Source organism: Hemibagrus wyckioides, linkage group LG05, assembly GCF_019097595.1.
Source record: "Hemibagrus wyckioides isolate EC202008001 linkage group LG05, SWU_Hwy_1.0, whole genome shotgun sequence".
NCBI classification, from domain to species: Eukaryota; Metazoa; Chordata; class Actinopteri; order Siluriformes; family Bagridae; genus Hemibagrus; species Hemibagrus wyckioides.
Window position 1 is genome coordinate 25344515 of NC_080714.1, and position 22244 is coordinate 25366758.

Below are 22244 nucleotides of genomic sequence, written 5' to 3' on the forward strand. Positions count from 1 at the left end.
CAAATCCTGATATATTCTGAATATAACTCAGCATGCTCTGCCCTGGGTCACTGTGTGTTACTATTTATTTATGACCTCATCTTATGGCCGTGATATACTTTGTTTTGTCCTAGAAATTCTGTCTGGTCTGTTTGGATGAACATGTGCTGAACACAGACACTCGCTGACAGTGTCTTCTGTAATTTAGATAACCATTTTCATAATAAACTCGCCAAACAGCCAGTGAACACGTCAACCACCACGTCTGTTTCTGATGACATCTTTTGCCTACCTATAGATAACACTGAATATTACACCTTTCTTCTGTATAAATACTCCCTGTTCATCTTAGTAAATTTCGAAGAGTTTTGCTATTCAATCACCGTCTCCGTGTGGTTCTTTGGGAAAAAGCTTCCCTGATATCAGTAGAGCATGACTCAGGCTTCTTCTCCGAGTGAAACCAAAAATTCTAACAAATCCTGAACTTACATTTTCCTCAAGTCACAAGATATTACTAAAACATTTTTACTGGTAAAATGCTCTAGTAAAATCTTTTGACTTGAGGTAAATGTACTGGTAAAATGCTTTAGTAAAATCTTGTGATTTGAGGTAAATGTACTGGTAAAAAATGCTTTAGTAAAATCTCATGATTTGAGGTAAATGTACTGGTAAAAACCTTCTTGTAAAATCTTGTGTCTTGAGGTAAGTATACTAGTAAAAATGCTTTAGTAAAATCTCGTGATTTGAGGTAATTGTATGGTAAAAATGTTCTAGTAAATTATTGTGACTTGAGGTAAATGTACTGGTAAAAAAAAAAAGCTTTAGTAAAATCTTGTGATTTGAGGTAAATGTACTGGTAAAATGTTCTAGTAAAATCTTGTGACTTGAGGTAAATGTACTGGTAAAATGTTCTAAATCTTGTGACTTGAGATAAAAGTACTAATAAAAATATTTTAGTAAAATCTATTGACTTGAGGTAAATGTACTGGTAAAATGTTCTAGTAAAATCTTGTGACTTGAGGTAAACATACTGTTAAAATTATCTAGTAATATCCTGTGACATGAGGTAAATGTACTAGTAAAAATGTTCTAGTAAAATCTTGTGACTTGAGGTAAATGTACTGGTAAAAAAAAGCTTTAGTAAAATCTCATGATTCGAGGTAAATGTACTGGTAAAAATGTTCTAGTAAAATCTTGTGACTTTGAGATAAATGTACTGGTAAAATGCTTTAGTAAAATCTTGTGACTTTGAGATAAATGTACTGGTAAAATGCTTTAGTAAAATCTTGTGATTTGAGGTAAATGTACTGGTAAAATGTTCTAACAAAATCTTGTTGCTTAAGGTAAATGTACTGGTAAAATCTTATCGGATCTTATAAAATGAGTCAGGACTCTGTTGGCTTTCAGTGTGTTTTAGACGTGTGTTTTTCCCTCTGATGGATAACCTTACACAGAATTTTAGTGGTTGAAGATTCAACTTTTAGTCTTTTTAGATGAACAAGCATCTCAGATAGCAGAAATGTGTTTGATATCAACATTTACTTTTTTTTTTTTTTACTACATTTGTACGAATTTATCACCCCTAGTAGGCTATGGAAAAACAGAAATACTTATAAAACACTACAAATTCCTAAATGTCTACTTTCATATGAGCTTCATATTAAGCACCATTGTGGAGTGAGACATGACAAAGTCATTCAATGCTGAACATGGACACAACAAAAAACGGAGGAAATTCCATTTTTTAGCATCTGGTATTAACAGTTTGTGTTTGGTGAGGTTTGTCAGATAATCTATACACACTCTATACACCATTCATTCCTTTCTCTTCAGTATCCTGGTGAGGGTTCCTGTGGATTTATTCCAGGAAGACTGAGACTCACAGACTATAGACAGTAACCTGAGCTCGGGATCGAACCAGGAAGCTGCTCATTGCTCCACTGTGCCATTTTCCTCTGTAGACCAGAGCTTCTGAAACATTCTTAAGAGGCTTCTCAAACACTTTCTTTACCTAAGAACATATTCATCCGTGAACATGATACATTAAATTCTTTAACAAGGTCCATTCATGGACAGGTTTATGCCAGGAAACGCATAAGTTTTTTCCACATTATTTATACTGCCACTTATGGATAAGGCACCTAATGGATAAGGCACTGGCCTCCTAAACCAGGGATTGTGGGTTCGAGTTCCATCTGGGGTGTGCTTTGAGCAGAGTGGCGCAGAGGAAGTGTGCTGGGCCCATAACCCAGAGGTCGATGGATTGAAACCATCCTCTGCTAAGTGCAACTTTATGGAAATTTCCCCACTGTGGGACAAATAAAAGTTTATCTTAACTTGTTTACTGTCCAATTAATTTTTCTGTCCAGTCAAATCAGCTGATAGAAACAAAACAATAAATACAGTGGAACCTGGGCATACGAATTTAATTGGCTCTGGAGGCGAGTGCTTAAGGTGAAAATTTGTATTGTTCCTCGTAAGAAATAATGTAAAGGCAGATAATCCTTTCCAGCCACCCAAAAATATGACCAATATTCCCAACACGAAGCGTATGTAAACTGTATGGCTGCTTACAAAGAACTGACCCAAACCAAGCATTCCATGTCAAGGCTCCTCTCAGGAAGTCGTGCCACCAAGCTTGGGCTAAAATAAGAACAGACCACCCACACCACCAATCTGTCAACAAAAAAATGCCTGAAAATTCACCTAGCTTTTGAACGCAAGGCAACATCTGTATCGTGGGCTGACTCTTTCGAAACAGCTTTCGCTAAAATTTGTAAACTCACTTCAGTTGGCTTTCCACTTTAGCTCATGATGTCTAGCAGATTATCAGTAGACTCATCGCTGGTTCTATAGCAATGTAACACATTTTTGACTCCATTTCTGACACATTCAATGGCATGATGTTGCAAAAAGAATCAGCTGATTGGTTGGTAGACGGTTTGTAGAAAATCACTTTTGTGGATTAAAAAATGCATTTTCTAATCCCTCTTGCCTTGCTGATTTGAGCTCTCCTTCTTTTATTTTTTATCGGTGACTGTTTTGAAATATGAGAACGAGGGAAAAATTAGGCTCAGGAAACTGATTGCTGATTTTTGAGCTCGAGTGCAGGGATTTAAAAAAAAACAGTTTTCAGTGAGTGCATTTTATGTCAAAACATTTAAAAATAATGCCAGTTTCTGCATTTTCACAGTTCATTATCCTTACTAACTGTGTGAAGAGCTTCGAAACTAGGAACTGAAAAAAAAAACCCACGCTTGTCAGGGAAAAGCAAAAAAAAAACCTGTAAATGTTAGAATGAATTATTTCTCTAAAAACCTATTACTCAAAAATAATAATAATAAAAAAAAAAGGTTCTTTTTTCTGAAATGTGATTTTGCCTCATTAGCATTTCAGTAATGTATGTGAAAATGTGTGTGTGTGTGTTGGCCTCAAATCCTGAGCTGTACTCACCATTAAAGTTGACAGAGCGGATGTAACTGAGCAGTAAACGTCCCTCTACGGGGTCCATCTTAGCACAGAGTCCCGTCGCCCCCGGGCACAGATCCTGGTGCATGTTGTGTAAAGCGTGTGCCATGGCGTAAACAGCGTCGATCACAAACTGCACCTTCCCCTCCTGCTCGTACGGCGAGTCACGGCTAATCCGCTCTTTACCTGAGGGAAACAGAGAGAGCCAAATAATCGATATAGGTACAGTGGAATCTTGGCATATGAAAGTCCTCTATTATGAATTTTCGCTTTGAGAATTTAAATTTGGCAAGAAATTTGCATTAGCATGCAAACCATTTTCGGCATATGAACGAACCGAGCCGAGTGCCGGCTAGGTTGTTTGTACGTCCGGGAACCGTTCAAAACTTTGCCTCAGAAGAAAGCCAACCAAAGCAACTTTACGAATTTTACAATTTTCGGCGAAAGATGTTTTCGAAAGAGTCAACACACGATATCAATGTTGCTTTCGGCATGTGTTCAAAGGCGAGGTGATTTTTCAGGCGTTTTTTTGTTGCCAGATTGGTGGCGTTGGTGATTTGTTCTATTTGTAGCCCATGCTTGGTGGCACAACTTCCTGTGAGGAGCCTTGACATGGAATGCTTGGCTTGGGTCAGTTCTTTGTAAGCAGCCATACAGTTTACATACGCTTCGTATTGGTCATATTTTTGGGAGGCTGGAACGGATTATCTGCATTTACATTATTTCTTATTGGAAAATTAGTTTCGCAGTACAAATGTTCGCCTTAAGAACTCACCCCCAGAACCAGTTAAATTTGTATGCTGGATTTGTATGCTGAATTTGTTCCACTGTATAAATTTAGCCAAAAAGCTAAGATGCAAATGAATAAGCCATCGAAGTCACCCGTCACTGTCAGACTGTCAGAGACTACACACAGAGACAAAACTGTCTCTTCCTTCCTAGCGTCTCATGCGCTAAATGATCGCAGCGAAGCTGTTTTATGTGAGGATTTGTTTTGGATAATTAAAAATAAATCAGCTACAAAATGCCAAAAAATGTCATATTTATACGTGGAAAGTCAGACAGAACAAGCAAAAGTTTGACGGAAAAAAGAAAAGACAAGAAAGAAAAAAATCAAAGTAGATTCTCTGTCTTTTACCAACTCATATAAAAAAAACAACAACAAATTGCAGAGAGGAAAATGACTGTAGGAGATAGTAAAGCAGGATTTTGCTGTGTTTTGATTTTTTTACGTGTGGAATTATTTATTTATTATTTATATATAAATCGCAAGCACAGGATTCTTCTTTTTAAACTCTTCTGCTGAAGATGCCTGTGTAATGACTTTCTAAGAGCACTCACGTGAATCGAAGAGAGCTTTGAATTAAAGCGTGTTGTGAGGACATCACACGTCACTCCACGTCTCTGCCCGAATCTCCAGGATTTCTCCTCCGTCACTCAGTCATTTTAAAAAGCTTTGCAAAGAGGGAGTTTGCTTGACTTTGAGTTTATTTCTGTGATCATGAAAACGTGAAATCCTGGAGGAACTGTTGAGGTTTGTGAAGGTTTCTTCAGATAGTTAATAGCTCTAGCTCTTTAATGAGGTTTTACTTGAAAGTACTGAAATATGAAACCTTATAAGAGATAAATTTCAATTTTATAATTAATATCCTGAATTGATGTATTTCTGTAAAGCTTGTGGGATACAATCATTTACCCCGGACTAACAGGATTTTAATGAATGCTGCATTTCTTGTGTAAATGCACCAGAGTATGATTTACGAATAAATCTATTCATCTGGTTTAATAAACGAGCCTCAGTAAGTGGCAAAGGGACTTCCACTAGAAAACCTCTAAAAACATCAAATTCTGACATGGATATTGAGATAAACACATCACAGCGGTGTCCAATCTCCAGACTTATCCATGCAGTGTGACAGGAGATAAACACGATGCTGTACAACACCAGCATCAGTCATCAGATGGTTTATCCTGCTCTCTGCTGGATTGAAATCATGTGCCACAGTGGTGCTTCGTGATCCAAAAAATCTTGTGAATCCATGAACGGATTCAACAGAACAGAAATATTTCCTAAAGATATTTAGATCAGGACCAAACTAGCCATATTGACAATGCTCCAGGGGGTAATTATTTCCACTCATGCACTATACACAAGACTACACTCTGGGGAGAGACCCATGAAGCAGAAATGGATCAGTGAGATTATGTTTCATGCATAAATGGCATGTGAGGTGTTTAGCTCAAACAACAAGCAAAATAAACATGCTGGTTCTGGGTTTTGTTGGTAATTTTTTTGTTAAACCCGGAGTCAAACACACTATATCTGCACAAGACTAAGCAAAAGAACGTGTCAGTAGTTATAAGGCAGGACTTGAGTAATTCAGGGGCGGGGCTTATGTGATTCAGGAATGGGGCTTAGGGGGTTTAGAAATGGAGCTTACATAATTCAGGGAGGGGTTTACATAATTCAGGAAGAGAGGTTTACAAAACTCAGGGGTGGTGTTTACTTAACTCAAGAGGTGGACTAACATAATTCAGGTGTAGGCCTTATTTAATTCTGGGGAGGGACTTGAGTAATTCAGGGGCGGGGCTTATGTGATTCGGGAATGGAGTTTAGGAGATTTAGATGGCTCTTACATAATTCAGGGAGGGGCTTACATAAATCAGAAGAGAGGCTCATGGGCAGAGCTTATATAATTTGGGGAGGGTTTTACATTATTGAAGGGCGGGACTAGCACAATTCAGCGGAGAGACTTTCGTAATTCAGCAAAGGATTTACATAATTTAAGGGCGGGATTTATGTACTTCATGGGTGGGATTTACAGAATTGAGGGGCAGGGCTTGCATAATTAAGGGGCAGGTTTTACGTAATTCAGAAAAGGGCCTTAAGTATGTCAGGGAAGGACTTACATCATTTTGGGGAGGGGCTTATGTAATTCAGGGGTGTGGTTAACAGAATTAAGGCGTGGTACTTTTGTCATTCAGGGGTGGGGCTAACAGAAGTAAGAGGCAGGACTTATGTAAATCAGAGAAGCTTTATGTAATTCAGGGCAGGGCTAACAATTTAGGGGAGGGGTTTGTATAATTTGGGGTGGGTTTTCAGACACTTTTTTGAGTCCTATTTGCATATTTCAAGCAGTATTAGCAGTATCTCTCTACTCAAAGCAATAAATCACATCACATATCAAAGTTTTATGGACTGTTCCATTTTGAATTAGAAACTAATATCATTCTACATAAACCAGACTGAAGGAAAAAACACACAGTTTTACACCTGGAGGATCATCCTAGCCGCTAAAAAGTGGAGTATAGCTTAAAAAAATGAAAGCAACAGTAGCTTTCACCTGTGCATTTCTTCTTCCCTGGGTCGAGCTTGATGCCTGGCCGTGTGAGCTTGCACTTGAAGTCATCCTCCCAGAACTCAGCAAACCAGATATTTCTGCGGTTGTTCTCCAGAGAGCGGGATGTGAAGTACTGATCGAACCCTGAGTAAAAAAAAAAAAGACCAGAGAACCAACACTGCATGAAACCTAGACTGAAACTGAGCAGTGTAAAGGGTTAGCAAAAAAGCTAGATGCGGAATGCGGGAATGGCTCAAATCTGATAGTACAAAACGTGATCAATTCAAATCAGAGGCGTTCACGTCATGTAAGATCTTCTAGATTATCATGAGCTGTCTTTATGGTTTATGGGCAGTAATTGTTGTGATAACAGCCATAGCGCATAAAATTTCATGCTAACTGTAATTAGGCTAGTTAGCATGTTTGATTCTGATAGATGTCATCATCTTTAACAAGAATAGTTACTCCAATGTGCTATTGAATTTAGTAAGAAGGTTGTGGATTCATTTTCTACAACTGCAACACATCTGGCTGTAGTGCTAGTATCTTTTCTATGGTAACAATTTCTATGTGGACTTGCCATGCCATGTTCTGTGAGGAGACACTTGTTTAACATTATGGAAGGAGTCTCCAGTGTCAGTGCTTTCCTGTACATATTATAAAACACATTCTAACTAGAGAACACTTGGCGAAACTCATGATATCAAACATTTAATCCAGTCAATCTGCATTCATTCAACAAACTCTGAGGCATCTTTACCTTCCACAGAGGCTCTTTTGGGCAGGATGGTGACGGCTCCCTCGGCCACTTCCTCATTGTCCAGGATGGGTGCGCTCTTTGCTCCCCAGCTGTCTGAGCCCACGAACTTAAAGTGACCAGTCAGGTTCGCCCTTTTAGCCGCTTCTAGTACCTTCCTGCACCAAAGAGAGCAAATCAAACAACAGAACTCCAGACTAAAGGCATGTATCATCATCTAAGTTTATTGCTTTTAATTTTGCATTGTATTACATTTGAAGGGCAAAAAAATGATAGAAAAATTGCTATATTAAAAAGCTGCAGTTTAAAGGCTCAAAAACAAGTTCAGTTTATAATGGAGGATTTAGGAGCATGCTGTAAATGAATTTGTTGTTGTTGCTAATTTATGTGTATTTTTTAGTCAGGCTTGAAGAATCAGTCAATACAAGTGGATTTCATTTAAACAAACAATTAATACAAGCGTTAATTTACTTCACTGATGAGGTTCATGGTGTGTTAGTTTTTACCCATGCAGCAAAGCGTGTTAGTTGAGAGAATTTATAAATAAAAAATTGTTACGGAGTAAACTGTGTTTTATTTTCACTTAATATGAAGAAATGTAGTGAAGAACGGTTTTCTCTTCTTTGAGAAAAATATTCCTTTCATATAATATTAATTCATTAACATGAATTCATTTCTTTCATCTTTAGTAAGAGCTTTGTCCAGGTCCAGGTCTCGGTAACACACATTTTACACACACACGGTCACATACACACTCACAGCTACAAGCAATTTAGCAAAGCCTTTACATTCAATGCTGTTGGAGAAAACCAGAGAACCCTGAAGAACCCCAAATGGACAATTAACAGAATTTAAAGGATTGAACTTAAAGCCACGAGGCTTTTAAATTAAAAATCCAGAAGACTTGGAAACAGGTACTGAGGCTACTTACAGTGAATTGGAGCAAGGGTGGCCATTACAGAGTCAGTCCAATGGGGCACTCCTCTAGGTCCTGCCTCATTAACGAGTGACATATCGATTTCAGCAGAACAACCAGCTGAACTGTGATGCAGCAGAACAGCCACAAGAGCTTGTTAACAAATCAGGAACTGGCCTTCTGACTTCTCAGTACAGAAGACAGCGATTCCCTTAGAATCGGCTCCTAATTATATCTGATTTGAATTCTGTTCCAGTAGCAGGGTGAGTGCCAGTTCTCGCCATGTCAACACGCAGAGCTTGTTTAGTGGTGCGAGCTTTAATGAGTGTGAGACTTCAGCACACACGTCTGTCCGTGCCGACGTGGTGGAAAGGCTGTCAGCAGCATGTCACACTGGCTAAAGTCTTCATCAGCAAACACTGGCAGGCACAAGGCTGCGTATGAAGAGCTTTCACTGATTCAAATCAATGCACCTGCCTCAATATTTACAACACAGTGACACTGATTCAAAACAGTTCCGACGCGTGTGCTCACCTTTTATTACTATTTCAAGAAATGAAATTTCGTTTGCCACTGTGCATTCTCATTTTAGGCTTTGCCTGTCAGTACACACAAAGTGGGTGTGGACTAAGTGCCTGTCAATCTCAGTGAAGGAGGTATGGCCTCTGTGCCTGTCAATCCTAGTGAAGGAGTTCTGGTCTTTGTGTCTGTTTTTCACAGTAAAGGAGGCATGGCATCTTAATAAAAGAGGCGTGGCCTCTGTTTCTATCAGTGCCTGTAAAGAAGGAGGCGTGGCCTCTGTTTCAATCAGTGCCCGTAAACAAGGAGGTGTGGCCTCTGTTTCTATCAGTGCCTGTAATGAAGGAGGTGTGGCCTCTACTTCTATCAGTGCCCATTAAGAAAGAGGCATGGACTCTGTTTCTATCAGTGCCCATAAAGAAGGAGGCGTGGCCGTTGTTTCAATCAGTTACCATAAAGAAGGAGGCGTGGCCTCTATTTCTATCAGTGCCCATAAAGAAGGAGGCAACGTCTCTGTTTCTGTCAGTGTCTGTAATGAAGGAGGTGTGGCCTCTGTTTCTGTCAGTCCTAGTAAGGAAGGAGGCGTGGTCTCTATTTCTGTAAGTGTCAGTAAAGAAGGCGGTGTGGCCTCTACTTCTATCAGTGCCTGTAAAGAAATAGGTGTGGCCTCTGTTTCTGGCAGTATGAGAAAAGAAGGAGGCGTGGCTTCTGTTTCTTTCAGACCTAATAAAGAAGGAGGCGTGGCCTTTGTTTCTGTCGGTACCCATAAAGAAAGAGGCGTGGCTTGTTTCTTTCAATATAAGTAAAGAAGGAAGCATGGCCTCTGTTCTGTCACTTCCTGTAAAGAAGTTGGTGTGGCTTCTGTTTCTGTCAGTCCTTTTTGAAACTAACATCTGGTAACATATGATGATATGTGCATGGAAGCATCTTTAAATCTTTTAATATCGACTTTTTGTCAGCTTTAAATGCATATTTCATCCACAGAACCATTGATCACACACTGAGCATCGCATCTCGTCTCAGAAGCAGAAACATGCACCCTCCAGACGCTTTCAAAGACAGCAGCAGTTAAATCCTAAACTTTTTTTTCTCTTGAACTGGATTTTACATTCAGAAAATGTCCTTACACACAGCTCACTGGCTCAGGTGGCCAGCTCTGTGAAAGTGATGACCTTCTTCAATTCAAGACTAAAGCTCGGAATCCATTGACACACCGGCTGGCAGTCTGTCATTCCTCAGCACTGTGGCTAAAGGTAAATGTTTTACATCTCTCTATCTCCACTTACGGCTTTTCATCCTTTGCTACTTTGGCTGTCGAGCCGTCAAAGCTTCAACTAAAGCGCGGTTTGAGACGATGGCGTCACAGTACCTGTGTTCAATATGAAAAGTCACTGGATGGCACAGATAACATCAGGAACGCTGTAATCGCTGACAGCTTTCATACCTCTGGCCTCTTAAAGTGACATTTTAAAAGCAGACACTTTAAAAGCACATGTTGTAGGCTGGGTGAAGGTCCTGTGTTAGAGCATTACACAAGTCAAGCTTGCAAAACTTTTAAATATCTCATTTGCTGAAATAATTTTTAATCAGCCGAATATTGCGAAAACCAAAACACCATAAAAAGTCTAATAAATGCAACAGCCTTTATACTGAGTCAGGTGTAGACATAAAATATTCCCATCAATATTTTTGTTTTATCTGAGTATCATATCTAGTCTTTTATTACCAACGTAATATGTATCGATAATAATAAACCCAAATCTACATGGACCCATCTGCTTCTCTGGTTTACCCATCATGCTCTTCACTCTGCTTCACAGTTCAATGCCTAATTTAATTTTCCTGCCCCCTTTATTAGCCTATCAATGCATCAAAGCGACTCCATTCTAATTACGCTCATAATAATTTCTATGCGAATCTTCCGTCTTTTGTCTACGTATACACGCCCACAATACACCCTCATGCAGCTATAACAGGCGCCGAAACAAGCGAAGTAATGCGCATTCGTCTTATAACTCCCTCACCATCAGCACTATATAAATAGTAGCGTATGTACAGCAGAAACACTTGCAAAATGATGATAAGGAACTGAGACAGGATGCAGCTCAGTAGGTGACGGTTAAGGAGGCTAAAGAAAGGAGAGCACAGGATCATGAAAACTGGACAGGTGAAGATTATAAAAAGATCAGGCGATATTTGTCTAGTTTTCTACTGTCCAGTAGGTTCAGATTCCTGTCCATGGAGGTCAGAAATGGAACTGTGGTTATTCATCTGCCTCAAGGTTTGATATGTTCTGAGATGCTTTTCTGCTTGTTTGTGTTACTGTGGACTTCCTGTCAGCTCAACTTCCACCAGTTTCCACCAGTGCATTTTTATAAACTAGCCCATCTGGTACCAGCACCCATGCCATGGTCAAAGTTACAGAAATCACATTTTTCCCCCGTTCTGAATTTTAGTGTGAAGATTAACAGAATCTCTTGATTCTGCACGATTGTATGCACTGAGATGCTGCCACATGATTGGTTGATTGAGGTTGGTAGGAATTGGATTGGATGTTTTTATTATACATAGTTAATATATGAAGTATAGCTTGGGGCTTGAGGTATAGTGCAAATTTTCCCAATGATCATAAAATACAATGGAAAAATTACAGTTTTCACCCCATGTGGTGCTGGATTCCACCATGGAAGCCGGCTCGATTTGGATAGCAGTGCTGACAGTACATGAGCTTTGATGGACTTACTTGATGTCGTCTTCATTGGCGAAGATTATGATCCCTCGAGCGTTCGGGGTCTCCATTAATCTCTTAATGATCTTGTCAAACTCTCCGGGTTTGGGGTCTCGGGGGATCTTCATAGACTGAGCAATGCACAAGCCTCCTGTCTCACAAAAAGATGGACACTGATGTTGGAATTTGTCTCACTGATGTTGACCAGCTCTAATCTATATTAATGACCACAGAGAAGTTACCGAGAAGACGGGTATAAATGCATACAGACGTCCCGGCCATGTTTTTTCAGACTCTTTGGGACGTACAGTGCTGGGTGTGATATTAATAGCCTGACTAATTTGGTTCATTTCGGATGGGGAAAAAAAAAGACACCGAAGGTTAAGGAGGGTCAGATTTGATCCGGGCCTGGAGAGCAGCGTCACTGTAGCTCAATCCACTGCCATATAATTAGCTGACGAGCTTAATATGAAGCTTTAGATGTAAAATAAGGTAAAGGTGATAGAGGATAAGAAGGAAAAGCCACACAGATGCATTACATTACAACTTGCTATGAATACAGTGCATTATTTTCTAAAATCTGACTTGAGTTGTGTTATTATAAAATTATTATAAAACTGTAGATATCACAACTATTTAATTCCATATTAAACCGCTGATCTCTATATAACATATATCTCTCTATCTTTGTCTGTTGCATTGCTTAGCAACCCAAAGCTTACTTTTAACATACCTCATTCCGTGTTTGGTGAATGTTTTATCACAAATATTATTAATACGATTTGAATAATAAAGCAAAAAGACAAAATGGAATCCAGTACATAGTAAAACAGTTGAATATTCACATACACACACAAAAAAATGTAAAACTTCAATTAAAGTGAATAATAAAAAAAAAATTCACTCCTTCCTTTTTTTTAATTTTCCTTTTTTTGTCTTTCTCGTTTTACTTTTTTGTTCATTTTTGCCTGCTAGTTCTTTTCCTTGTAAAATTCCTGTGAGTCAGTGAGGCAAAAAAAATCTATATAAAATAAAGCGTTATGTTTATACTGTATATGCCTCAGGCAATCTGTGCAAAAAAAAAGAGCTAGTGTGTCTATCTATCTATCTATCTATCTATCTATCTATCTATCTAATCAGCTCTATACATATATGACATTTCTGACAGTGATTTCTTTTCCACAATCTATTTCCCATTACTAAGTCACACCTGACTCTGTAGACAATGTCCAGCGAGTCAGTGAGGCAGAAATACAGAATAAGGTCATAAATATTACTTATAGCACTTATGGTAGTAAATATGACTTATTTACAACTTTAATACCCACGGAAAGTAAAACCAGTAGAGTTGAAAAGCCAATAATGGAGTGAAATGAAGACGAGTCAAAGCAGCACTCAGCTGCATTCTGTGAGATGAGAGCAGGATGGACATCTTTCTAGTTTATTCCTCTAGTCCAAAATGCCTCCAGCCAAATAATCCAGTCAGAGATCTGATTCAATTTTAGTGTAAGTGATGTTAGATAAGTGGTTCTCAGTTCCTCTTCTGATGCTATATATATATATATATATATATGCTTTTTCCTGCTTTAAAGTACCTGTCTTGTACCATTATACACAATCTGTGTAAACCAACAGATATTACACATTTACCCTAGGATCTAGTCTAGAAATTAGCAAAAGCTCTCATGTCCTCCTTCTCTGCCAATATGCTACCAATACTAAGCTAGCACCTTTACCCTAAGATTTAAACTGCTAACACCTTCACGATAAGATCAATCTTGCAATTTGTACAAAGCCCTAATATCCTCCTGCTTTGCCAATGCTAATCTAGTAAAGACTGCTAGCAACCTTACCCTAGGGTTTATCTTGCTGGAAATTTGGAAAAAGCCCTCATGTTTTCCTGCTCTGCCAATACTAATCTAGTAACCTGCGAGCACGTTTAAGCCAGGATCTATTTTTGAATTAGGAAGAAGTCTTCCTGCTTTAGTAAATAGTTACCTGGTTAGTTAACTGCTAACACATTTACCCTAGGCTCTTGGATTTTAGGAAAAGCCAAGGAATTTAGGAATAGCTAGTTACCACTGTGTATTTGAGTTTCTTCTACACATATTATAATTATAATTTCTGTGACTTATAAAGAAATAGCAGCCAAACCTGCCATGATACACCATAACGACTAAAATGAGAGAGGTTTGCTAACTAGCCAGCTTAGCTTAGACGTAAGAGTAGGGTAACATAGTGATATCATTATCAATATATAGTATATCACCATGATATTTTTTCTTATCACTCAATGATATACCCCAAGAGCCCATATGTCAAAATCAAGCCCTCGGGTCAAACCCAGCTTTGTCTCATTCAGGTACACCCAAGCTTGCAAAAATATTGGAACAACCCCTAGTAACTACTACTCAAAAACATTGGTGGGAGACGTGGAATCGGAGATTGGATTGAATCGAATATATATCATATATCAGCAGTTTGAGTTCTTCTTAAATCTCTTTAATTATATTTTTATTTAAATGATGGGAAGAAAGCAAAACAGATATAAGGTCTATATTATCTATTTAAGGGGTTAGATGGCTGTTTATTTGTATTAGTGAACCAGTAACTAATCTTTTCCATACATAATAGTTATGGCGGATTAGTGCACTTCACTTCATACAGTGATAACGTTTCATTTCTAAAGGAAAAAGAAAAAGAAAAATATACTTTCCCAGCAGAGACTTACACAATGTGGAGTTGAAACTGTAAAATTTGTTTAATCTAGTCAGATTATTACAGTTAGATGACTTTTCTTTTCTTTTTTTCTTTAACCATCTGCCAACTTTATTTATTTTATTTTTTTTACAGTTTTTTTCCACCGCTTAATAGCTTTAGTTTAAGGCCCTTCAAAGGCTCATGAAAATATTGATGTGATCTGGGCCGAATTTGAGTTCGACACCGCCGGTGTAGAGAGACGAAATGAAAACCCATTTAGGATTTAAACTTTTCATTAGATTAGCTTCACAAGAGCAGTGTTAGGACTGTTAATGGAGATTTTTCTGCAGTGGGTATTACTGTACCTGCCTCTCGAGAGATCTGAACGAACGCGTCCACGCCGCTCTCTCCATAGTTGCCCTCGGAGGCCAGCGTGGAGACGTAGTTCCAGCCGAGAGCCTTGACGATGTCCACCATGGCCTGAGCCTGGTACGAGTCCGGAGGAACCACCCGAGAGAAGAAGTCGTAGCGGTTGTTGTCGCTGAGCTCCGGGGCTGTGGAGGCGTAGCTGATCTGAGGAATCTAGAAACGGGAGATATACAGAATAAAAATCTGAATATAAATTAATGATTTAATTGACAATTATTATTTTTTTTAAAATAATGAAAAAATAATTATTTTGTTTAAAAAATGATCAAAGTAACTGAATTATATTTTAGCATTTTATCAATTTAAAAGCCATATAAAAATGTCCGTTTTAGATCGTTTTCATCAACAAATTTTACACTTTTACTTCATAAAAAGAAATTAAATGCTTTATTTTTACACATAATGTCTTCTTCTCGTGATTTTCATCCTCTCACAATCAACAGATGTATTCTTAAGCCTATTTCTGAAAGCATACTGTTCTGCATTCTGTGTACAGACATTTCCCTCACTGAGGTAATATTTCATGTTGAAAGATCATCTGTTTCCTGGGCTTCTGCTGATTCCTGACATGATGTTTTTTTTTTTTCAGCCGTTTCACTTCACACATTAAACTCTTCCAAGTCCTAAAGCCAGATTTGACTGGTGTTTTTTTTTTTTCACCCAAACACATAAATAAAACCATTTACACTGCCTTTATAAGAAGACAGTATTTTCACCATCAGTTCTGCACATCTAGAAAAGTCAACTCAATCATTTTGCAGCAAAGTGTGTATCCCGTACCCTAAAGTACTATTCTCTATTCTCGATTCGTTCATATACACTATATTGCCAAAAGTATTCGCTCACCCATCCAAATAATCAGAATCAGGTGTTCCAATCACTTCCATGGCCACAGGTGTATAAAATCAAGCACCTAGGCATGCAGACTGTTTTTACAAACATTTGTGAAAGAATGGGTCGCTCTCAGGAGCTCAGTGAATTCCAGCGTGGAACTGTGATAGGATGCCACCTGTGCAACAAATCCAGTCGTGAAATTTCCTCGCTCCTAAATATTCCACAGTCAACTGTCAGCTGTATTATAAGAACGTGGAAGTGTTTGGGAACGACAGCAACTCAGCCACGAAGTGGTAGGCCACGTAAACTGACGGAGCGGGGTCAGCGGATGCTGAGGCGCATAGTGCGAAGAGGTCGCCAACTTTCTGCAGAGTCAATCGCTACAGACCTCCAAACTTCATGTGGCCTTCAGATTAGCTCAAGAACAGTGCGCAGAGAGCTTCATGGAATGGGTTTCCATGGCCGAGCAGCTGCATCCAAGCCATACATCACCAAGTGCAATGCAAAGTGTCGGATGCAGTGGTGTAAAGCACGCCGCCACTGGACTCTAGAGCAGTGGAGACGCGTTCTCTGGAGTGACGAATCGCGCTTCTCCATCTGGCAATCTGATGGACGAGTCTGGGTTTGGCGGTTGCCAGGAGAATGGTACTTGTCTGACTGCATTGTGCCAAGTGTAAAGTTTGGTGGAGGGGGGATTATGGTGTGGGGTTGTTTTTCAGGAGCTGGGCTTGGCCCCTTAGTTCCAGTGAAAGGAACTCTGAATGCTTCAGCATACCAAGACATTTTGGACAATTCCATGCTCCCAACTTTGTGGGAACAGTTTGGAGCTGGCCCCTTCCTCTTCCAACATGACTGTGCACCAGTGACCAAAGCAAGGTCCATAAAGACATGGATGACAGAGTCTGGTGTGGATGAACTTGACTGGCCTGCACAGAGTCCTGACCTCAACCCGATAGAACACTTTTGGGATGAATTAGAGCGGAGACTGAGAGCCAGGCCTTCTCGTCCAACATCAGTGTGTGACCTCACAAATGCGCTTCTGGAAGAATGGTCAAAAATTCCCATAAACACACTCCTAAACCATGTGGACAGCCTTCCCAGAAGAGTTGAAGCTGTTATAGCTGCAAAGGGTGGACTGACGTCATATTGAACCCTATGGATTAGGAATGGGATGTCACTTAAGTTCATATGCGAGTCAAGGCAGGTGAGCGAATACTTTTGGCAATATAGTGTATTTTAATGTGTGTTAATCTGTATAAGAGAATATAGTATTTCATTTAGCATTTTACACTTTGGCAGACGCCCTTATCCAGAGCGGCTTACATTTTATTTCATTTTTATACAACTGAGGTCTAAGAGCCTTGCTCAAAAACCTAGCAGTGGCAGCTTAATGGACCTGGGATTTGAACTCACAACAATTTGGAGTCCGGCGCCTTAACCATAAGCTACTTCCACTTCCAGTATTTCACTGCTAATACTAAATAAATCTGCGCTTCCACTAGCTCTAGCATCTCTATTCTGTGTGCCTCGAGCACTCAGTTAAAAATCTTGTACTGTAGCACTACTTATATTGTCCCCTGCTTTTATTTCCTCATTTGTAAGTCACTCCGGATAAGAGCCTCTGCTAAATGAATAATGTATATTTGTAATTATAAAAGAGTCTATTAAAGTACAGACTGTGTTTCGTCGTAGAATCAACAACAAAAATGTGAAAATTTAAATGTGTAGATATTGAAATCAAAATCAAATCGCTGCTTGGTCACATTTCCTGGATGAATACTCAATAATAAATAATAAGTAAATATAACATGATATCACTGTATACAACTGTGCCTAGGCTGCTCTGACGACAGATCGGATTAGTCAGACGGTCTAATGGTCACCATCTACTCGAACTAAAGTGCAACACTATCACTCTTAACTGATTAGGTTTAATTAACAAGAAGAGACAAACGTTTAATCATAATGAAAATGCAATTCAAATGAAAGTTTGTTTAATTCAAAGGTGTCCCCTTTTTCTTTTTCTTTTGACGGAACTGTTACTCAAACCTTCCTAATTTCCATCCGAGTCTCACATCCAATGATTTTTTTTGGAATTTCCTCATTTAAAACAGCGAGTTTAATCTGTAGACGCATTAACACCTCCATTAAAGGCGTAGGTATTTTCAGACACAAGGTTCATGGCTTTAATTACAATGCTAAGTAATTCTCCATTAAAGGAATACTTTTAAAATAAATAAATAAAATAAAATAAAATAAAAATCCTAATGTGCTTGCCGATGCAGTAGAGGCCGGTTCAATGTGAATCATTTACATAACTACTTACTTGCTTATTTAACTATTTTTATTTTATTTTATTTTATTCCCAGACTAAATGGACCCCTTTTTTCGCTAAAAAGTGCCAGGCGTTTGGATTAGCAGGTTTTTGTTAATCACATGGACCGTAATTCAGTATGATAATTCTTCTTGGATAGGTTTTAATCCAGACGTGTTCGGCTACTCCGCACTAACGTGCAGAGATAAATCTCCGTAGCTGTTTGGAGAAAAAAAAAAATCTCAGCCGAAAATACTTTCTCTCTGATTCGTTCTTTCGCTCGTACAGCAAGCGACAAATTTATCGTATCGAGTCGTAAAAGAAGAAAGATTATGGATTTAAGGGCACTTTCTGTATGGATGTGTATAGAACTGAACATTCGGACGTAGGTTTGTGATTGGTGTTGTTTTATAAAAATGTGGGTCAGTGAGAAGAGGAGCACAGGCAGAGTGTGTGGAGAGAAGGACACGAGAGGAAGCCATTTGACAGATTATCCATCGAGGATTAGAGCGGTTTTAGTCAAATGAGAAGCGCAAAGCCATTTCACAGCCTTTCAAAAAAACTAGATATTCAACAACGGACTTAACTCTTCGTTCTCTGCCATGAATCATCAAAAAGCAGATTAGATCAGTGTATATTTACACACCGTATACACACACACACACACACACAGATACAAACAGCCTCGCATTATAGACTCATCGTGGGTGGCTTCAGCGAGCTTCAATAAAACCTGTGTAATGTACGTAGGCTGTGTTTGGGATCAGTGACTGAAATCGCTCTAAACATGCTGGCAGTTCTAAGAGAAGGCTCTTTCAATCGAGTAAAAAAAAAACATCTGAGCTTCGGATCGCCTTTATCTCACGATTTTCTTTGGTGCGTCATTTGTTTTTTTTAGTGTCCCGGAAAAACCCGATTCCATTTAAATTCTTCCAGCCATGGAATGTTTGGAATTTTCAAAGGAATTCCCACTGAAATTATACTGTATCAGTTAGGACTTTATAGGATATTCTTTATTGTGTTCAGTGAGTATGGCTCGGACAACATGAACGTTTAGAGTATACGGCGTTAGCCTGCAATTAAACACACCTCAGGATGTCATGAAGGGAATAGAAAATTCCCACAAAACGTCACAGGATACTATGCAATTCCCACCATCCTAAAATACAACATGTTCATATACTAATACGGAATATTCTGAAGAATAAAAATATAATCAGAATATATACTCATATGTATAAGGAATAAAAGCAAAGTGGCTTGACAGGTAAATGGTAAATAATCAACCAATGAAATTTGAGAATTCAGCAGAGCTGGGATTATTCACATTAGCGACAAGCTCGTTCATGGACTGAAGTTATACAATTTGTAGCCAAGACATAATAATTCATAACTTGTTTTATTGATTGACTGATTTTCAATGAGATCAACTTTAATCACTTCTCAGCTAATCTAGCCCCGGAGCTCTAAGCTGACCAGCTGGAAATGATTCGTATGCACGAATGTGTAGTGAAAAATATGCTGTATACGTTATATATGTGAAATGTGTTTATGTAGTCATGATGCATCACTATACAGCGCCAAATCCCCAGGGCTGAATTCACTCTGTTTACTTTTATTCAGCTGGATTTCTATGAGCGCTGGTATTAATTCAATGCCGGGGATTTTGTGTAATACACGATGTATATGCTGTGGGAATGCTTATGGGAGACTCGCTGTAAAATCCCTAGAGCTGGATTTGCTGTGTGTGTGTGTGTGTGCTTGTCTATATAAGATATAGTATTTTAGTCAGCTCTGCACATATAGAACACAGAGTCACTCAAAAATTATTGGCACCCTTCAGGACAATGAATTTTTTTACAGGTGCCAATAATTTTGCAGCGAACCTGTATATCTATCATTCTTTCATATTTTAAATGCGTGTTAATCTGTATAAGAAAATATAGTATTTCATCTAGCTCTAGGCACACAGAACATATAGTCAAGTCCAAAAGTATTGGCACGCTTTAAGGAAATCAAGATTCTGCATTGGTACAATGTTCTACTGAAAGGTGCCAATAAGAGAATACAGTAGCTCTAGGAACACAGAACATATAGTCGAGTCCAAAAGTATTGGCACCCTTTGGGAAATTGAACACTAGGCAAAGACACGAAATTCTTTTGAAAGGTTCCAATAATTTTGCACAGTTGTTTATCGTGTGCTCTAAAGTGGCATTCTGTATTCTTCCAGGTTACTGATGTGTGTGTTAATGTCTATTAGAGAATATAGTGGTTTTTTACCTAGCTCTAGACACACAAAACATATAGTCCAAAACGATTGGCACCCTTCAAAAAAAATGAATATTCAGCAATGATGCAGTGTTCTACTGAATAGTGCCAATAATTTTGCAAACTTTTTTTATCTGGTACCCTAAAGTACTCTGAATCCTCTCATATTTTTGATGCATGTATTAATCTGTATAAAGGAATATAGTATTTCATTCACCCACACAGAACATATGGTCAAGTCCAAAAGTATTGCCAACATTCAGCATTGATACAACGTTCTTTTGAAAGGTGCCAATAATTTTGCACTCAACTTGTTTATCTTGTACCCTAAATGTATTCTCTGATGTTTGCTGTTGGTGTGGACCGCGGTGGATTTTTTTTTTTCAATGTAATGTGACAAATTTCGCCCCCTGAACATTAATAAAGCAATCAATCATCCTCACATGTCTGTCTCTCTCCATTTGGCTAACATTTCCTCCAGCTGAACCGTCGACTCATCAACACACCCAGGCAAACTGTGGTTCACGGGAAGTTGAGCACGCTCAAAGCAAGCCACTAGCTTCACCCCAGAGCTGTAGTTGTGATAATTAATTAGACAGCTCTTCTAATCAGAGGCTTTACATGCAGCTACAGATCTGCTTTGTGGCTCGATGGATTCATAAAAGTGAAGAAAACACTTTTAGTGTTTTAAATATTCCACTTGTGGCCATGTTGAGGGACGTAACAGACCAGGATCGAAGGAAAAAAGATTAAAATCATGTGAAATATCTCGGTTTCTTTTTACTTTCTAGGTCACATTCACATTACATTTTCGGCATTTTGGCAGATACCCTTATCCAGGGCAACTTAAAATTGATCTCATTTCATGTAACTAAGCAGTTGAGGTTTAGGGGCCTTGCAGAGGCAGCTTAATAGACCTGGGAATCAAACCCACAACCTTCTGATTGTTAGTCTAACACCTTACCCACTTAGCTAACATCCCCCTTGGCCTGAGGCTGGAATATTAAAGTATTACTAACAGAATGTTTTCTCTTTTCTGTTCTGACTCTGAAGTGGAGGAATAAACTTCCTCTAGATGATCTTCCTCTAGCCTCGTCACTGGCCGTCTTCAAACGATGGGTGAAGACCTATCTCCTCCACTTAAACTAGCTCTTATTTTCCCTGTTTGTTTTATGTATTTAAAAACATATTGTTGTGTGATATTTCCTCCCAACAGAGTTCTAAGGTTAAAGGTATCCGAAGACTGTGACCTTCACCTCATTCTGTATGTTTTGCTACGTTGGTTTGGGGGTCACTCTTTCTTTCTTTCTTTCTTTCTTTCTTTCTTTCTTTCTTTCTTTCTTTCTTTCTTTCTTTCTTTCTTTCTTTCTTTCTTTCTTTCTTTCTTTCTTTCTTTCTTTCTTTCTTTCTTTCTTTCTTTCTTTCTTCCTGTCTGTCAGGCTGTCATTCTATCTGCCTGTTTGCAATTCTTTCTTTCTTTCTTTCTTTCTTTCTTTCTTTCTTTCTTTCTTTCTTTCTTTCTTTCTTTCTTTCTTTCTTTCTTTCTGTCTGTTTGCCTTTCTTTCTTTCTTTCTTTCTTCCTGTCTGTCTGGGGTCAGGTACAGTAGGTAACACTACAAAATGTAAATGAAGTCAAATTATTTGTAATAAAGTCATTGACATGTATCTATACCAGAAATTGTAGGATTTTAAACTGATTTCTTTCAAGTGTGAACACAAAAAAGCCACATTTAAAGATCTCCACAGCGTTGGAGCTTCACAGACGTTTTCAGAGCCGGTATCTGATTACAAAGTGAATCGATTAGATTTGTGTCCCTCACGCTACGGCACATAAATATCCAAGGTTGTAGAGTTTCTTATCATATGCACAATAAAGCAGGCAGTTACACTGTACAGTGAACACTCAGCATTCGTTCTGATCCAAAACATCCATATTATCAGGATCATTATTAGTCATAAAATGGATGGAAATTTGATTGAAATGTATACAG

The 22244-nt window shown here is 38.6% G+C and overlaps 1 protein-coding gene across 1 annotated transcript in view; it reads right to left on the bottom strand.

The window, feature by feature from the left end:
* Nucleotides 1-22244, bottom strand: part of grm6a (glutamate receptor, metabotropic 6a) — an 87000-nt gene that overhangs the window by 29185 nt on the left and 35571 nt on the right. Inside the window, exons 3-7 of the mRNA XM_058388770.1 lie at nucleotides 14774-14990; nucleotides 11724-11859; nucleotides 7549-7703; nucleotides 6792-6932; nucleotides 3433-3633 (exon numbers count right to left, since the gene is read on the bottom strand). Coding sequence (XP_058244753.1) covers nucleotides 3433-3633; nucleotides 6792-6932; nucleotides 7549-7703; nucleotides 11724-11859; nucleotides 14774-14990 — 850 coding nt within the window. The remainder of the gene's footprint in view (nucleotides 1-3432; nucleotides 3634-6791; nucleotides 6933-7548; nucleotides 7704-11723; nucleotides 11860-14773; nucleotides 14991-22244) is intronic.